Here is a 17491-nt window from a genome sequence, read left to right as displayed (position 1 = left end):
GGGGGAGCCCGAACATAGTCAGTCCGTTCCTTTCAGGTCCGTCTGATCTGAACGTGTGCTCACGCTATGTATGGGCTCTTGTCTTATTCTTGTTTAGAATGCCTGTCTGCTGGGCTCTCTGTGGCTTTCGTGGGGCATTGCATTCTCTTGCAAAGTGTCCTAAATGGCCACAGTTGTAACACTCGTGTGGCTTCTGTGGGGGGCTGTTCCTGTCTTCATTTACCCATGCGGGGTTCTGGTGTGATTTTACTGCTTGTATGTCTGCTTCTGCCTGCTTTTCTTCGGGATTTTTAACTGTGGGTTTGCTTTGTACAGACTGCTCCCAGGTGCGGGACAATCTTTTTACGACCCATTTCTCATTATGAGCCTCCTCTGAGGGATCATAATTCGCACCAGCTTTTTGTCCTGTTTCTGTGGCATGGGAGATAAGGGTGCGGGTCCATTTGGCCATGTTGTCTGGGGACAAATGGGCACGGTCTAAGACTCCAAAAACTGCTGCAAAGTGGATCCACAGGCATCCAGCAAACTATGTGGGGTGCTCGGTTTTCTTTTGCCTGCATTTATTGAGGCCATCTACGGGGTCACCCCGGTTATACCCGATTGCGTCTAGGACCGCGGTATGCATTGCTGCAAGGGTGCCTCCTCCTACATTCTGTGGGTCGGGAAGGGCTGCTACGACAGAAGGGTCTAAACTCAAAACTGTGAGCTTTACATGCTCTCTCTCATCCAGGCCGTACATGGTCGCCTGCTGCTTTACTCTGGCAAAGAAATGGTGGGGGTCTGAGGTGGGGAGGAACGGTGTGATTTTCTCGCACGCGTCCCGTAATTGGGTCACTGTTAAGGGGGTGGTATACAAATATTCCGTATTGTCCGATGTGGCTGTGCGGTGGGTGGTTACTGGGTTCATTGGAGCCTGAACTAACTGCTCTGTGGGGGGTTGGGGCACTTTCCTCTTTTGGGGATTTCCCTGTGCACATGTTCCCTGAACATATCTCTGCGCTGTCTCATTTAACTCTTCCCAATCAGGGCCACCTTCCTCATCTAATTTTGCTCCAAAGGTTTCCTGGAATCCTTTTTGGACAAAGCAGCGATTGCAGCTCTGCAATCTGCTTCCAGCACTTTGCGTGGTCTAGTGAGCTTTGTCTTTGCTCCGTGGTGGCAGCATGGCGTGCTCTTAATGCTGCCTTCAGGTCACTACACTGCCTCTGCAATGCTTCTACCTGCTTCTTGGGTTCTTCTCGTACCAGGACTGCACGTTGCGTGTGCTGATAGGCCTTTTCATACTGCGACTGGAAGCTGCTTAAGTGCGCCAGACAAGACTGCTGTGCCCCTTTGGCATTATCCACCTCTCCGTCTTTTGCTGCCAACTTCCTCCTTAACTCTTAAGTTCTCTCTTTCTACCTCACTTACATCGACCTTGCTCATTCGATGTATGCCTTCTATCTCTTTCCGGAGCGTCCTAACGACCTCCTCTGTGCCTCGCAATTGTGCCAAGCAGGACACGATTGCCATCGGCTTGTGAGCTTTCCCTAAGCTGCTCTTGTGGATCTCGCTCAGGTTCTCCCACCAAGTATGTCTTATACTCACGGGACCTGTTTCCTCATTGCTACAGAATTCACTCCAAAGGGGCCATCCTTTCCCTTTGAGGTACTTACTGATTTCTTCTTCCCATACGGGACACTGTCCTACTCGACTGCTGCTGGTCGCTGCGACCGCAAATTCTTCTGGGTTCACGAGGCGCTGCATTGCCATCTTTCTTATCTGCATGCTTCTTTTAAATTTGGAACAGGGGGACTAAGGCGGTGCTGTAAATACGGGTACGGCTTTCGCTAATTTCCGAAATACAAACTCCCGACTGTTTTGTCGCAACAAAAAATCTATCAGTTTACCTGATAGCCCTGTTAGTTACGCATGCATTTAACACTTCCGAATTATGAGGATTGATCAGAACTGCTTGAACACTTGTGGTTTTCTGTTCCCAATTGGATCTCTAATTCAAAATTTTGGGTTCTCCCGGAGTGGTGGAGCCACTTCTAGTTCGGGTCCCATCAGATGTCGCCAGTAATATGTTGCTAACTTTTGGTTGGTTCAATTGACTCCGTTTTATAACCTTTGCTCTCGAGTCGCCAGGTATCTTTATGATACCGCCACGAGGTTCAAGTTCAAGTAATGATCAATAACACAATACACCGATTAGTAAGATTCAAATCAAAGCACGTTTATTATACACCGTAATCGCTACTCATGCACAAATTCTACGTCTAAGCTACTTCTACAACTAACAGGCCTATACTTGGCTTCGGACTGGCCCACCAGGTCAGGGGAACAAATGGCCTTTCGTTCGGGTTCTGAGTCTGCGGGATTCGAAGTTGGTCCGGATTGGTAGCTAGGAGCGCCTATCTCGTAGCGAGTGTTGACTTAAGACTTACTGGATATCGGCGGCAGTTGAACCGGTCACGGTCAAGGTTGGTTCGCGTTGCTGAGTGACCCCGGTCAAGCAGAACAATTTGAGCTTGGGGCTTAACTTTATAGTCCCCAGGGACTTTCCGCCTTTCGGGCGGACCCTGTACCTGGTTCCAAGTGATTGGACTTCGTTCCAGTGGCTTGGTTCGATTTCTCCAATACTGGAGCGGTTCCCTGATCGATGGGCGGTCTTGAGGTGTCTGTTAACCTCTTGTGTTGGCTCCTGCTGCCGCCGGGGAGTCTGGCTTAGCTTTGTTTATCCCAAATGTTTCAATTGTTCCCGGGGATCGCTCATCAGTATGTAGATGGCTGCTACATTATTATGCAGATGGCTGCTTGTATCGATGCTGTCTGGGCTTTTGCAGAGTTTAATACACAGTAAACTTGCACCTGCTGGTTTCTGCCTGTGTTGGCTGAATTTCCCTGCAGCCTTTGCTGTTCTCCATTTTACATCGGGAGTTGGCCAACCCAGGTGGCTACAGCTTTAAAAAAAATACGTTTCCATTTCTGCTGTACCACACCTGTAGAGTGGGCCGTGTGCTCCCCATACCACAATCTATTAAAAGTTGTGGGTCAGGTGAACTCCATGATACACTTTGGGGTTCTCTAAACCGTGGCCCACAACATAGGTTTCAGCTTTCTCTTGGAACCACTGCTGCTTTTGGAATGAAAAAGACTTGCAATTCTACAGGGTCTTTCATGACCTCTGGATATCCCAAAGAGCTTTACAGCTAATGGAAGTGCTTTGGAAGTCCAGCTACCTTTCTAATGTAGAAACTGCAGCAGCCACTATGTAAATGCAAGGCTCCACACAATGTGATAATTGCATTGATTAGAAACTGAACTAAAACTCTGATCGCCAAAGCACCTAGGAGAACCCCCCCGATCTCTATGAAATTGCGGCATCCAGGTGCAATATTGTGCTCGGTTCTTGAAGCCACAACCTTGTGACGTGGGTGGAGTTGCTAACAGCTCAGCCATGGCTTGGCTCATTGTCACTTGCGCCTGGCGTGCAGATATCGCAGCACACACGAAGAATTGGGCTTTTCAGAATTGATGCGGCTGAGGTGTCTAAGTTCTTTTCTTTAGATCTGCTAACCGTGGGGCTTGGCCAGACAGCGTCCAAATGAGTTCCACTGTGGAGGGCAGAGCAACTGCAATTAAACCGGTCTTCTGTCGAGACCCGCACTTACCAGCAAGGGGTCACTGGATGGTGATTTGAAGTAGGCGCCACCATTGATTTTCCTCTCTCCAATTGTGACTCCTTTACTGTTTACCCTAATTGTTAATTCCATACACATCATTGATCAAGCCAGAGTATTTCCAGATTTTTAGTTGATGTTGCAATGGGCTTGACCCATGCTGATGAACAGTGACATAACCAGTTTTGCACATTGTTCCCCCAGTTGTGAATAATTTATCAAGAGATTATTCAAAGTTCTTGTTAATTGTTTCCTTTTTTTTTAAACACCAAAACCACTTTCAAGCAGCTAAACCAGAAAACCTCTGAACTGTTCTATTGTATTGCAGGCAATGCCGACCCAGCAGATCACACTTCCTCTTCACACTCCTCTTCAGGGCCAGGCCCAAGTTTCGACCCTTAGCATCCGACAAGGAACACCAGTCTCCCAAACGCAAGATATGTTCAGTTCCCTCCAGTCTTTCAGGTAAGGAAGCTGTTGCAAAACGTATCTCGGAATAAGACAATAGACCACCAAATTTAATGGAACTGCCCCTTTTTAAATCGCCCTTAATGTGTGACTGATTTTAGCACATACAGTGAATAGAACAAAGTATAAACGCACTCAGACTTATTAACTCTTTCTGTTGTAAGCCTTCACCAGAGCTCATTACCACTTGAATTGTAGTTTTAGCCTGAGTTCAGTTGTACCAGTCTCCTTTTCAGGTTGTTTTAATTGCAGACCAGTAAACTGGCCGTTTGCAGTCGGGCAGAATTGGAACAGCCTCCTCCCCAGTGAGGCGGTTAAACAAAATTACGATTCCTCAGCCGCACTGCATAGATACTATCCTGAGCCTTGAGTCTCTGCTGTTTCTAGTTAGTGATCCATGGGGATGAATGGGGTGGACCTTTTTTTAGAAAACGCAGGGTGCGAATACAAAAACTCCGATATGTGTGATGGGTTTGACATGTTTACAATCGCTTGATTTGCTGTTTGCATGCTAGTGACTGTCTTATTTGACAGGTCGCAACAGTTGTATCTCCAACCTGGACTCTCCCCTCCCTCTGCAGCCATGGTGCAAGGCTCTACGCTCATATCTGGGGCTCCAGTAAAAGGCCAATATGTTGGCTTTTCTGCAGTGCAGGCTGCAGAGGTAGCAAAGGCTCAGCAAGGATTGCCCTACCAGCACCCAACTTGCACTCCTCCAATGTCTGTCATCTACAACACTCAACTGGGCAACTCCCAGCTCATTGACTCTCAGCTGATACAGGTAAGTGACCTGTACTGTCTGTCTATTAAAGGGATGCTCACTGTCAGTATTTCAGGAATATTTAGAAATGAAGAAATAGGCCAACTTAAAGTCCCTTCCCCTTTCGCAATCCTTCTCTCAATATTTCTCAATCCTTTCTTGCTTCCAAAGCATGACCAATGGACTCCTGAACCTGTTTCTTCTCGTATCCCCTCTTGGTCACTAACCAATTCACAAGTGTCTTCCCTCCCCAGTTATAAACACACTTCATTGGTATCGCCATGGTGAACTTTTTGACTGATCAACCAGCTCCTCTCCCATCGTGAGAACAAATGAACCATGGATGTATGGTTGCGAGTAATAATTTGCAGCTATTTATGGGAATTAGGAAGGATAAAATACACTAAATGGGTCAGTTGTCTTATTAATTTGAGCCTGATGGTTGCTGAAGGCACCGAAGGATGGGCAATAACAGTAGAGTACATTTCCATATGGACTGCTGCTGCTTTTCAGCAACCCTGGACTCAATAAGTGACTGCGAGTCCTTCAGCCATTCTTTAACTCACAGACTTGAGAAAGGAGCAACCATTTCCACACTTTACCACAGTAGTACCTCTTTCCACTTTTCACCCCATCCAAGGTCATCCATCTAAACAAAACCTTTACATCAAATTAACTTTTTAAATATAAATTTAGAGCACCTAATTTTTTTTTTCAATTAGGGGGCAATTTAGCATGGCAAATCCACCTACCCTGCTTTTGGGTTGTGTGGGGTGGGGGGGAGGAGGGGGGGGGGAGGTGAGACCCACGCAGACACGGAGAATGTGCAAACTCCACACGGACAGTGACCCGGGGCCAGCATCAAACTCGGATCTTCAGTGCCGTAGGTGAGAATTCTTAAATTCTTTACCCGTCAGTCTGGCCTCAATAAAATTCTAGATGGATTTGTAGGCATAGCATTAGTTATTTTTATTCGACTTGCAAGTCTGACTCGTTTCACATACACCGAGAACACAAGCAGTCTCCTAGGTCTACAGAATCGAGTGATTCTGTAGAACAAAGAAATCTCTACCAACACATTCAAATGGCATCAAGTTTCACATACACGATTCCCATAGGTCATCCTATACCCCTCCTGACTTGGCCATACATCCTAATTGGCTCACTTTTCATTCCTTCCTCTGGCCTCTTATTACCCAGCATCCTTTTCTCCTCATTCTCTAAAAACCCCATCCCCCCCCCTCCTGTGCCATGCGTTCTGAAATCCTTTGTCTGTGACCTAACAGAATTAGACCGGCCTATATCTACATTACAGTAACTAATATCTTTAAAGTAACTATTTTATATCATATTCGTCATAGGCAGCAGTGCTAACCACTGCCACCTATCTATTTTTTGTGTTTACTTAATTTAACCACCTAGTGTGAATTTGAATTGAATAGAATAAGTCCTGGACTTCCATCTTTGGCTAGTGCTGAGTAAAGGGATCTCAAGGAGGATAGTCATTGATGGGTGGTGAGCTAATGGCTGGCAGCACGGTAGCGTAGTGGTTAACACTGCTGCCTCACGGTACTGAGGACCCGGGTTTGATCCCGGTCCCGGGTCACTGTCCGTTTGGAGTTTGCACATTCTTCCAGTGTCTGTGTGGGCCTTGCCCCCACAACCCAAAGATGTGCAAGTTAGGTGGATTGGCCACGCTAAATTGCCCCTTAATTGGAAAAAAAAATTGGGTACTCCATAAACATTGTTTTTAAATAGATGGGTGGTGAGATAGTGGGGGGTCGGGGGAGGGGGGGCAAGATTTAATGGTTACCACTTCTGATCACGAAACAGTAGCACTCTGGCTCTCAAGTGTGCGTAAGTAGAAGGCAGGTGAGCATCCTCTAAATTTGCAATTAATAGTCACTTGGGTGAGATAATGGAGGCAGAATCAGCCTATAAGTGAGGATCGTGTTGAGGGGGTGGCAGAAATATTTGTGTGGTTGCACTCTGATCCGCTTAAGTGAGTCATATAAAAACTGTTGTGTTGGCTTGATTCAAAAGCCTCTAAATAAGGGCTCATTTCACGACCCAAGCTTATATTGGTGCCACGTTGTCATTACTCAAATCTTTTAACCTCCGATTAAACATATGCTGGTTTGCAAAATTATGCACTTAATGTAAATATACACCAGAGACGGTAGCTTCGTGTTGTGGCTTCACTTTGACGAAATGTCATGCTGGAAGTACCAAATCTCCTCTTGTTCTGCACTGTCTAGAGTTAATCATGATTCGCGCACACTCTGCCTACATGCACTCTTGGGTAGTGATGCGCAAGTCTCAGTGCTTTCTCAGCCATTGAAAGGGGGTGCTTCTGTTCAGGCTAGCTAGCTTCCTGTCACCCAGCCAACTTTGCACCCATGAGATAAAACAGAAAATGTTGGGGGGGAAATCCGGTCTGGCAGCATCTGTGGAAAGAGGAACAGTTAACGTTTCAAGTCTGTATGACTCTTCTCTGGAAAAATCATACCGACTCAAAATGTTAACTCTGTTTCTCTCTCCACAGATGCTGCCTGACCTGTGAGTCTTTCTGCATTTGCTGCTTTTATTTCCGATTTCCAGCATCCGCAGTTATTTGATTTTATTTGTATCCATGTGCTTCAGCTTTGCTGGAAACCCCATTATGTGATGCTTTTATCAAACACCTTTTTGAAACTCCATAATTGCCATACACTATCCTCATATACCGTTTATGTTCCTCATCAAAATATCAAAGCTAGTTCAACAGTTTACCAATAACAAATCCATGTTGGCTTCCCTTGAATAAATCCACCTTCATTCAAGTGACTTTTAATTTTGTCCCAGGTTAAACTGACTGACCTGTATTTACTGGTTTATCCCTGCATTTTGTATAATGATGGAACATTTGCAGTTCTCCAGTCCTTAGGCACTGCACATGTATCTGAGAAAGATTGGAAAATTATAACCAGCATAATTCCTCTTCAGAGCTCTGGGAAAAGTGCCACACTGACTTGAAACATTAACTCTGGTTTCCCTCCACAGTTGCTGCCAGATGTGGTGAGGCTTCCACCATTTTCTGTTTTTTAAATTCCTTTTTTTTTTTTTTTTACCTCGTCTGTGTCCTCTCTCCATACATAGCCTTTTTGGTCCCTAATTAGCTTCCCCCTTTTTATCACCATTTTACTATTTGTATTCCTATTAAAGAATTTTGGATTCCCCTTTTATGTTGGTCAGCATCTTCTCATATTCTCTCCTTTGCTTCTCTTTTTTTCCCCACTCCCCTCTCTGAACCTTCTATTTTTAGTCTGGTTCGGATTTATATCATCCTCCTGACATGTGTCATATTTACACCCTTTCTATTTCATCTTATGCTCTACCTTTCTCTTTCGTCATCCAGCAGCTCTTTATTTGTGCTACCTTTCCTCCGCGTGGGCATGTACCTTGACTGTACCGGCCCTTTGTTCTGTTGCAGATTTGCCTGCTTATCTTTGATTCCAATTTACCTGGGCCAGATCTGTTCTCCACTCACTGAAATCCAATTGGGTATTTTTATTCTAGATTGCTCTTTATTCTTTTATAACCAACTTGAACATTATGATACTATGATCACTGTCCCCTGAATGTTCCCCTATTGACACTTGATACACTTCCCAGAACCAGATCCAGCAATGCCTCCTTTATTGTTGGACCGGAAACATTCTGATCTCTAATTCTCCAGAACCTCTTCCCCTCTCTGCCCTTTACAGCATTACTGTCCTGATTTCTAATTGGATAATATAATATAGGTGATCCCTCTCTTTATATCATCAATTTGAAAGGCTCCCTTTGTGCAGGCCTTTAGGATGTCTATTGCCAGGAAATATCTGTTCAAGGTCTTTTGTTCCCAGTGCAATAAGGTTAGTAAATAACAATGAAAATTTATCCTGTTGGTCTTATTTATTTCAACTGTAGTAAGTGCTTTAGTGGCAGAGTGTAATGTGTTACGTTTGTATGGTATGAGATGTTATGCACTAATGTATGAATGTAGGTGTGCATGAAATATTTTTAACTAATGATTGTATAATTTGTATGTTGTATTGGAGGTGAAGCCAAAGGCAAATTTGTGGACAATAAAGCTCTTTTCTATTCTATAATTAAAGTCACTGGAGCATAATATTATGCAAGGTATACAACCAGCATCTTGTTTGGTGAGTTGAATTTAAATTGCTCCCTACTCTTAACTCTTCAACTGCATCAAAAACCTATTGGCCCTTCAGTGCTCTTTGTCAATGTCCAAGACAGGGCAGTAAGTGAGTGACAGGGCAGTACAGTAAGTGAGTAAGTAAGTGAGTAATAGGGATTGTGGATGGGAAGCAGGATCACTCATCACTTCTACTCCATAGCCTCGGGCACTGAGCCCAATGATGCACTACAACCTTGGCTGTGATCTTCTAACTCAACAGAGAAGAGAGACTGAATCTTTCCTCGCCTCTATATTTCAATGCACCCTTGTATGCATTTTCATACTGGGCCATTTAGGAAGTTCTTGCCCCCCTGTCCCAAACCACAGACAGCTTAAAGTGCATCTCCGCCTGTGCAGAAGAGAGAGTACTTGGCGAGGGTAATATTGTCCTCTAGGCACATTTGAAGTAACTGTTGACTTTTGGAGTTTGTAGCATTATACAGGAATTACTATATGTACTCGGATAACTTCTTGAATGTTTATGTGGCTGATTTTTTGGACAGATGAGACAAAGCATGGCCCAGCCATCAGACTTCTATTCCTCTCCACTGCAGCAACCCAATCAGAACAACTACTTTGCTGCAGCACCAATGTCCAGTGGCCCCCTCCACCAGGTAATCCTCAACCAATGAGCTTTTTTAAAATACTAATTGCTGATGAGGGTAAGTGGGGGTGGTTGGGAAACCAGTCAGTTATTTGAAAAATCAAAATGATTAAACTTGTGAAATTTTAAAGCCCTCCAGGTTATTGCATGTCGATGATGAGAACTGAGAAGTAGCATCTTTATCATGCCACTGTTTTAAAAGTACATGATATAATTTATTTGTGCAGCACATTGACTGAGGCAGACGCAGCAACTCCTACAGGACTGTCCCAAAACGAATGGAACAAGCAATTCGCTCCATTTGCTTGAGGAAAGCTCATTGAAAGATTGCACTTTTCACAACTTCAGGAAATCACGAAGCACTTTACAGCCAATGAAGCTCCAGTTGAAATATAGTCATCACTGTCGTGGGCAATGCAATAGTCAATTTGTGCAAAACTCAGCCTGCTCTCAACAGCGTTGGGCAGCACAGTGGTTAGCACTACAGTCTCACGGCGCTGAGGACCCGGGTCACTGTCCGTGTGGAGTTTGCACATTCTCCCCATGTCTGCTTGGGTCTCACTCCCACAACCAAAAAAGATGTACAGGGTAGGTGGATTGGCCATGCCAAATTGCCCCTTAATTGGAAAAAGAATTGCCTACCATAAAAAAAAAAATTTTTTAATATTTTTTTAACTCATGAAGCACTGTAATAATGGTCAGTGAATCTGTTTTGCTAATTGAGAGTTCAGTATTGACCAAGACACACACAACAGTACTGTTCTCTGAAATAAGTGCGTGGGGCCTTTGTATCCATGTGAGGGGGCAGACGGAGCCTCTGTTTAATAGCACCTCCAACTGTGCAGTACCCAATACTGCACCAGAGTGTCAGTCTCAACGTACACCCCAAACATCTGGACTCTGAGGTGGAGGTGCTGTCCTTAACTCCATAGCTGACATCGGCCAGGACAGGAGGGCAACACTCTGCCCATTCCTCTTTGAGCAATCCCATGGGATTTGACCCCCTAAACAACAGGTGCATAGGACTGCCATCCCACTAATGTGCAGTACGATTCCATTGCACACAAAACACAGCCCAGATTATCGACTCTGACCTTGCAGCGGACTTGTGTGAATTGCAGACATGTGAATGTAACCCTTGTTATTTGATTGTAACAGTGAATAATGCTGAGGTTTGCTATTACAGGTTTGGAAACACAACAAGAAACCAAGCAATGCTACGGCTGATTACCCAACATGAACCTTTTCAGGGCTTAAAACGGGATCCTATGATCTTGAAGCGGCCCTCTTGTTACCTTTTAGTGTTTAGTTTTGAGGCTCTAGCCTTCATTCCTGTGCTTATTTTAGAATGCTTTTCTTGACAGATGTTGGTCCCAATGTTGGGCTCTCAGTTATCTGTCCCCGGCTATGGGTCCATGCAGCAACCCCTAGTTCAACTTTCGCAGTCTCTACATCACACACAGGCACAAACCGTCCCTCCTGGGCCGCCCCGAAGAGTGCTACACTCGGGCTTTCACACTGCCGCACCCACTATGGGAAGAGAGGTAAAAGAAAACCTTTCGACATCTTGTTTTGTAAGTGCTTAAATTAAAAGTTGTTTGCAGTCCTGTTACCATAGTTACATGGTATATTAACCAAAACCCTCCTTTTGAAACAGCTTAACCCAGTGGATCCAAAGACATTTCACTTGGAAAGAAAAATGAATCCGAATCCTGGGGCACTTGGCTATGCTGTCCCATCGCCTGCAATGTTCAGGTGAGAAATTGGAAGTGACCTTAGATTTTGATGTTCATACAGAAAATTTAGTGGTTCCAATTCTTTTTTTTTTTTCCCAGTTAAAGGTGGCCAACCCACCTACCCTGCACAACATTTTGGGCTGTAGGGGTGAGACCCACGCAGACACAGGAAGAATGTGCAAACTCCAACGGACAGGGACCGGGATCGAACCCGGGTCCTCGACGCCGTGATACAGCAGTGCTTGCCACCGTGCCGCCCTAAACCTAAAGATTATTATTTTAAAATATTGGAATTAATTTCTCAAAGCTGTAGAGGAATTGGTACTTGATCCAGCCTTCAATAATAGCAGTGCTGAAAAATTCCCAGGTTTGGGTGTGGTGGGTAGTGAGAGAAGGCCAATCAGCTAGTGACCTATACTGGGAAAACACAAGGGAGCTTTTCCACCCTGCCGCCCAACATTGCTTACTTGAACAGCAATGTCCAAATACCAAGTACTCAGTGCAGGCAGATGTGAAGCCACGTGCAATCCAGGACTGAGCCGGCACACGATCGCGATATCTCACACAGGGCATGGCTGCTATGGAGGACCAGAATGCCACAGGACCATCTCTTTGTCAGTGCTGTCAGCAGGAGAGAAGAAAAGGGAAGGATGTTGGTGTGGGTTTTTTGACAGAAGAAGAAAGCTCTGAGTTTGCAGTCCATATCCTGGCACTGTCCTCTTAATTAGAACATAAATGGGGATGAGTGAGGTGGGTTGGGTCACTTGGTTCATCTTCTTTAGCAAACTGCTATCCCACCAAATCCACTTTGTCCCACGCCCGGAGTGATTTGAGAGTTGCCTTTCCCAGTAACATTTCAATTATTAATCTTCTCCGATGCTTCCTGGCACCAGAGCTGAACTTTGTGGGGCAGCTTTTTCCCTTTCATGCCTCTGGAGCTATTAGATCACCAGAGTGCGGTGAATACAGGAAAATCAAAGGCTGCTATGTTCACATAGTGTAATGGGAATGCATTGGATAAGCTTTTTCTTTCTTCATTGTTCCAGGCCTGGATCGACAAGTCCCAGTGGAAAGCCTCCTGGACCAGTCCAATGTGGCATGAATCCTTTGCCATGTTTCAGAGGGAACATGTCGCAGCAGGTAAGAATTTTTAATCTTTTTTTTGTACATGTTCCTGATCGAGTTCGTGTTCTCCTTGGGCAATTGTGCTCCTGCCTGATGTACATATGCAGCACAAACCATGTGGGATTCCCGTCCGACACATAGTTTACAATTATCTCCAAAGCCTCAATGCGACTGTGTATTTAATACATTCTATCCCATGATCTCTTCTAACCCGTGACAATTCCTTCAGAGTTTGCCCATGCTCATAGAGGTTGAAGGCTAAAGTCCTTCCTCCTCATCACTTGAACTTGTCCAAACACTTGGAGTCGAGGTTTATTAGAAGTTTTTTTTCCTCTGGGATTTTTGCAATGTTGCAGCTCGGAGCAATCTGGGAGCAACGCCTGGCAGATACCTGCTTTGCTCTTGGATACCATCTTGCTCCAGGTCAAAGATGCAATTGTGACCTACCATGGTGCAACCACACGTCGTCACTACACGACCCATAAGTGTATTGGAGAGCCAGGCTCCGAGCCTGCCTGACCAGAGTCCCCTCTGGACCAAATAATGGGCTCCTTCCACCTGAAACTGCCAAGGAAACTGACTAGGTTGTTGAGGTATGGGGTGGGTGCCCCCTGTGCAAGAAAGGCATTCAACCTGTAGCAGTGTTGCGCCAAGACTTGGTTCAGTGTTGACGTGCCCGGACTTTATAAAAAAAAAAAAAAAAAAAATTCAGGGTACCCAATTAATTTTTCCCAATTAAGGGGCAATTTAGCGTGTTTTGGGTTGTGGGGGTGAAACCCACGCAGTCACGGGGAGAATGTGCAAACTCCACATGGACAGTGACCCAGGGCTGGGATTCAAACCCAGGTCCTCAGCGCCACAGTCCCAGTGCTAATCACTGCGCAGCCGTGCTGCCCTTGGGCGTCAGTTTCTTGATGTTGTCCTGGTAACTCCTTTTGTTCAAGGGTCACAGCCAGACATAGCTTCTACCATTTTTTTTAAAAGTCTGTTTTTTAACGTTTTGTATTAACCATGGGGATATCCATATTTTATAATAAATATATGACGTGACGTCTTGGTCCCATCACGCAAACCAGTCTGGGTAATATTTCTTACCGTGAGGTCTTAGTTGGAAATAGTTGCAAAGAAATAATTTTAGATCAAATGTAAGAGGAACCTCATTCACCCTGAAACCGACATGAAGCACAGGACAATGATCTAAATAAACCATGGTGGCACTGCTGGAGGCGGCAGTGGATTTCAAACCCATAGAAAACTAGGAGCATTGTTTTAAAAGCAAAAACTCTACATCAGAAACAAAAGAGACATACCTTGGTAAGAGGCAGAAAGTGGACCAGTGAAGATGTCTGCATTGGTTGAACGACACAAATACACCAGGTCAGTGACATTCTATGCCGAAGGTAGCAGATTTCCTGGCAAGGCAACGAGTCGAGGAAACCTCAGCATCCGAGTTTCTGAGGATGTTTGATACCTATTTTAGCCTGGAGAAAAATGTGGTCATTGAGCAGGTGAGATTCAACCAGGGAAGCCAGAGGCCAAGTGTATCCATCAATTTGATTATCAGTGACCAATATAGACTAGCCAGTAGTTGCAGCTGTGGGTGAAGGCTTAAAGTTAAGAGGTTATCTGTAACGGTACAGGAGTCAGCATGCTCGACTTTTTACAAACTGAAGATGATTCACCTTACAAAAATACTTGTATGAAAGCCAGGTGGAGCTGTGGATGCAAAATTGGAGTGTACTTCAGGAAGGTTCCGAAGTTCTGAAGAGTTTAATCCATTGTGTAGTCCCAAAATAGGGAGCCCTGCCCCCACCGAGAAGCTTACCAAAACTCGCTGAAGACCCATTTCATCCATTTTAGCATGCTCCTGATGTGGCAAAAAAAACACCACCAAGAAGTCCAATAGGGGGAGCCAAATGTTCTCCCAGTGATAAGGCAGGATATTATTAAACTGTTCTGCAGGTTCAAACCTCCATTTAAAGAGAAAAAATGCTGGAACAAGCTTCCAACAATTTCAAAGTATGTGGCAGTGGGAATAAAGCAATTGAAGCTGAAGATTTCCTTTTTAATACATTTAGAGTACCCAATTTTTTTTTCCATTTTAAGGGGCAATTTAGTGTGGCTAATCCACCTAATCTGCACATCTTTGGGTTGTGGGGGCAAAATCCACACAGACACTGGGAGAATGTGCAAACTCCACGCGGACAGTGACCCAGGGCTGGGATCGAACCTGGGTCCTCCGCACCGTCGGCAGCAGTGCTAACCACTGCCGTCCTGAAGCTGAAGATTCCAAAGAGAAATATAAGATCCCGATGAGATGTTGGTCTGCAGAAATGGAAGTCAAAGAATACAGAACGGCATTGAAACTGGACACAGGCAGGAGTCCCAAGTCCTATCGGACAATTTGGAGTGGCTGAACAAAGTTGAAATTTAGTCATCCGAAATAAAGGGCCAGGAGGCACACACTTCAAGGGAATGGGCCTGAGCACTACACCCTGAGAGACAATCAACAAAATTCGTGAAATTCTTTGTGTCTTTCAGGGCCAGCAACCCGAACAGGTGCCGCAGTGTGGCGACTAGGGGGTTTTCACAGTAACTTCATTGCAGTGTTAATGTAAGCCTACTTGTGACACTGTTAAAAGATTATTATTAACTTCCAGCTCAGCAGGGACATTTGTTCAAAAAAAGTCGCTGTAGCAACGATAAATGAGGAAATGAAGAAAAAGGAAGCTGATGATCTCTGCGCCAACTTCCTAAGTGTTGTCGGGCAAAAGTTTAAACCTTCACCCACTACACCAACTTCCAACTAAGAGGACATTTTAGTAGATTAAGGGAAGTTGAACAGGGTAACATGGCAGCACAATGGTTAGCACTGCTGCCTCACGGCGCTGAGGTCTCTGATTCGATCCCGGCCCCGGGTCACTGTCTGTGTGGAGTTTGCACATTCTCCCTGTGTCTGCATGGATCTCACCCATACAACACTAAGATGTGCAGGGTAGGTGGATTGACCATGCTAAATTGCCCCTCAATTGGAAAGAAAAGAATTGAGTACTTTAAATCTTTTTTTTTTTTAAAAGAGAAGTTGAACAAACCGTAGTGAAAGACTCTGGTCAGTAGCCCCAGGAAGAAACAACTGCAACACTCTTGTGAGTTACTATTGAGCCGGGTTCAAGACAAGACTTGCTGCTCATATGAGGTAGAAGCACATTCTTTCACAATAACAAATTGGATTGGATTTGTTTATTGTCACGTGTACCGAGGTACAGTGAAAAGTAGTTTTCTGCGAGCAGCTCAACAGATCATTAAGTACATGGGAAGAAAAGGGAATAAAAGAAAATACATAATAGGGCAACACAAGGTGTACAATGTAACTACATAAGCACTGGCATCGGATGAAGCATACAGGGTGTAGTGTTAATGAGGTCAGACCATAAGAGGGTCATTTAGGAGTCTGGTGACAGTGGGGAAGAAGCTGTTTTTGAGTCTGTTTGTGCGTGTTCTCAGACTTCTGTATCTCCTGCCCGATGGAAGGAGTTGGAAGAGTGAGTAAGCCGGGTGGGAGGGATCTTTGATTATGCTGCCCGCTTTCCCCAGGCAGCGGGAGGTGTAGATGGAGTCAATGGATGGGAGGCAGGTTCGTGTGATGGACTGGGCGGTGTTCACGGCTCTCTGAAGTTTCTTGCGGTCCTGGGCCGAGCAGTTGCCATACCAGGCTGTGATGCAGCCCGATAAGATGCTTTCTGTGGTGCATCTGTAAAAGTTGGTAAGGGTTAATGTGGACATGCCGAATTTCCTTAGTTTCCTGAGGAAGTATAGGCTCTGTTGTGCTTTCTTGGTGGTAGCGTCGACGTGGGTGGACCAGGACAGATTTTTGGAGATGTGCACCCCTAGGAATTTGAAACTGCTAACCATCTCCACCTCGACCCCCTTGATGCTGACAGGGGTGTGTACAGTACTTTGCTTCCTGAAGTCAATGACCAGCTCTTTAGTTTTGCTGGCATTGAGGGAGAGATTGTTGTCGCTATACCACTCCACTAGGTTCTCTATCTCCCTCCTGTATTCAGACTCGTCGTTATTCGAGATCCGGCCCACTATGGTCGTATCGTCAGCAAACTTGTAAATGGAGTTGGAACCAAGTTTTGCCAAGCAGTCGTGTGTGTACAGGGAGTAGAGTAAGGGGCTAAGTACGCAGCCTTCCGGGGCCCCGGTGTTGAGGACTATTGTGGAGGAGGTGTTGTTGTTCATTCTTACTGATTGTGGTCTGTTGGTCAGAAAATCGAGGATCCAGTTGCAGAGTGGGGAGCCAAGTCCTCGGTTTTGGAGCTTTGGTATGAGCTTGGCTGGTATTATGGTGTTGAAGGCGGAGCTGTAGTCAATAAATAGGGGTCTGATGTAGGAGTCCTTGTTTTCGAGATGCTCTAGGGATGAGTGTAGGGCCAGGGAAATGGCGCCTGATGTGGACCGGTTGCAGCGGTATGCGAATTGCAGTGGATCGAGGCGTTCTGGGAGTATGGAGGTGAAGCGCTTCATGTTCAACCTCTCGAAGCACTTCATTATGACTGAAGTCAGGGCCACTGGACGGTAGTCATTGAGGCACGTTGCCTGGTTCTTCTTTGGTACCGGTATGATGGTGGTCGTCTTGAAGCAAGTGGGGACCTTGGAGTGGAGTAGGGACAGGTTAAAGATGTCCGCGAATACCCCTGCCAGCTGGTCCGGGCAGGCTCTGAGTGCACGACCAGGGATCCTGTCCGGGCCCGTCGCCTTCCGATGGTTCACTTTCAGGAAGGCCAATCTGACTTCGGAAGCTGTGATGGTGGGTATGGGTGAATTATGGGCTGCTGGGGCACTCGACGGCGGATTGTTGGTTACCTGCTCGAACCGAGCATAGAATGCATTGAGTTCATTGGGGAG

General features: G+C 45.5%; 1 protein-coding gene across 8 annotated transcripts in view; it reads left to right on the top strand.

Annotated features, from left to right (window-relative positions):
* The window catches only part of prrc2a (proline-rich coiled-coil 2A), a 221764-nt gene that overhangs the window by 151983 nt on the left and 52290 nt on the right, over positions 1 to 17491 (top strand). For 7 of the 8 annotated variants that reach the window (XM_072475501.1, XM_072475498.1, XM_072475504.1 and 4 more), the window contains 6 exons: positions 3994 to 4130; positions 4668 to 4914; positions 9619 to 9729; positions 11084 to 11263; positions 11377 to 11474; positions 12502 to 12595. In XM_072475501.1, coding sequence (XP_072331602.1) covers positions 3994 to 4130; positions 4668 to 4914; positions 9619 to 9729; positions 11084 to 11263; positions 11377 to 11474; positions 12502 to 12595 — 867 coding nt within the window. Of the gene's footprint in view, positions 1 to 3993; positions 4131 to 4667; positions 4915 to 9618; positions 9730 to 11083; positions 11264 to 11376; positions 11475 to 12501; positions 12596 to 15121; positions 15180 to 17491 lie in introns of those variants that run through there. The other variant, XM_072475502.1, reaches the window with a different exon arrangement.

Source organism: Scyliorhinus torazame, chromosome 14 (genome assembly GCF_047496885.1).
Source record: "Scyliorhinus torazame isolate Kashiwa2021f chromosome 14, sScyTor2.1, whole genome shotgun sequence".
NCBI lineage: Eukaryota > Metazoa > Chordata > Chondrichthyes > Carcharhiniformes > Scyliorhinidae > Scyliorhinus > Scyliorhinus torazame.
The sequence above is the reverse complement of the archived record's forward strand: the minus strand, read 5'-3'. Positions and strand labels throughout refer to the sequence as shown.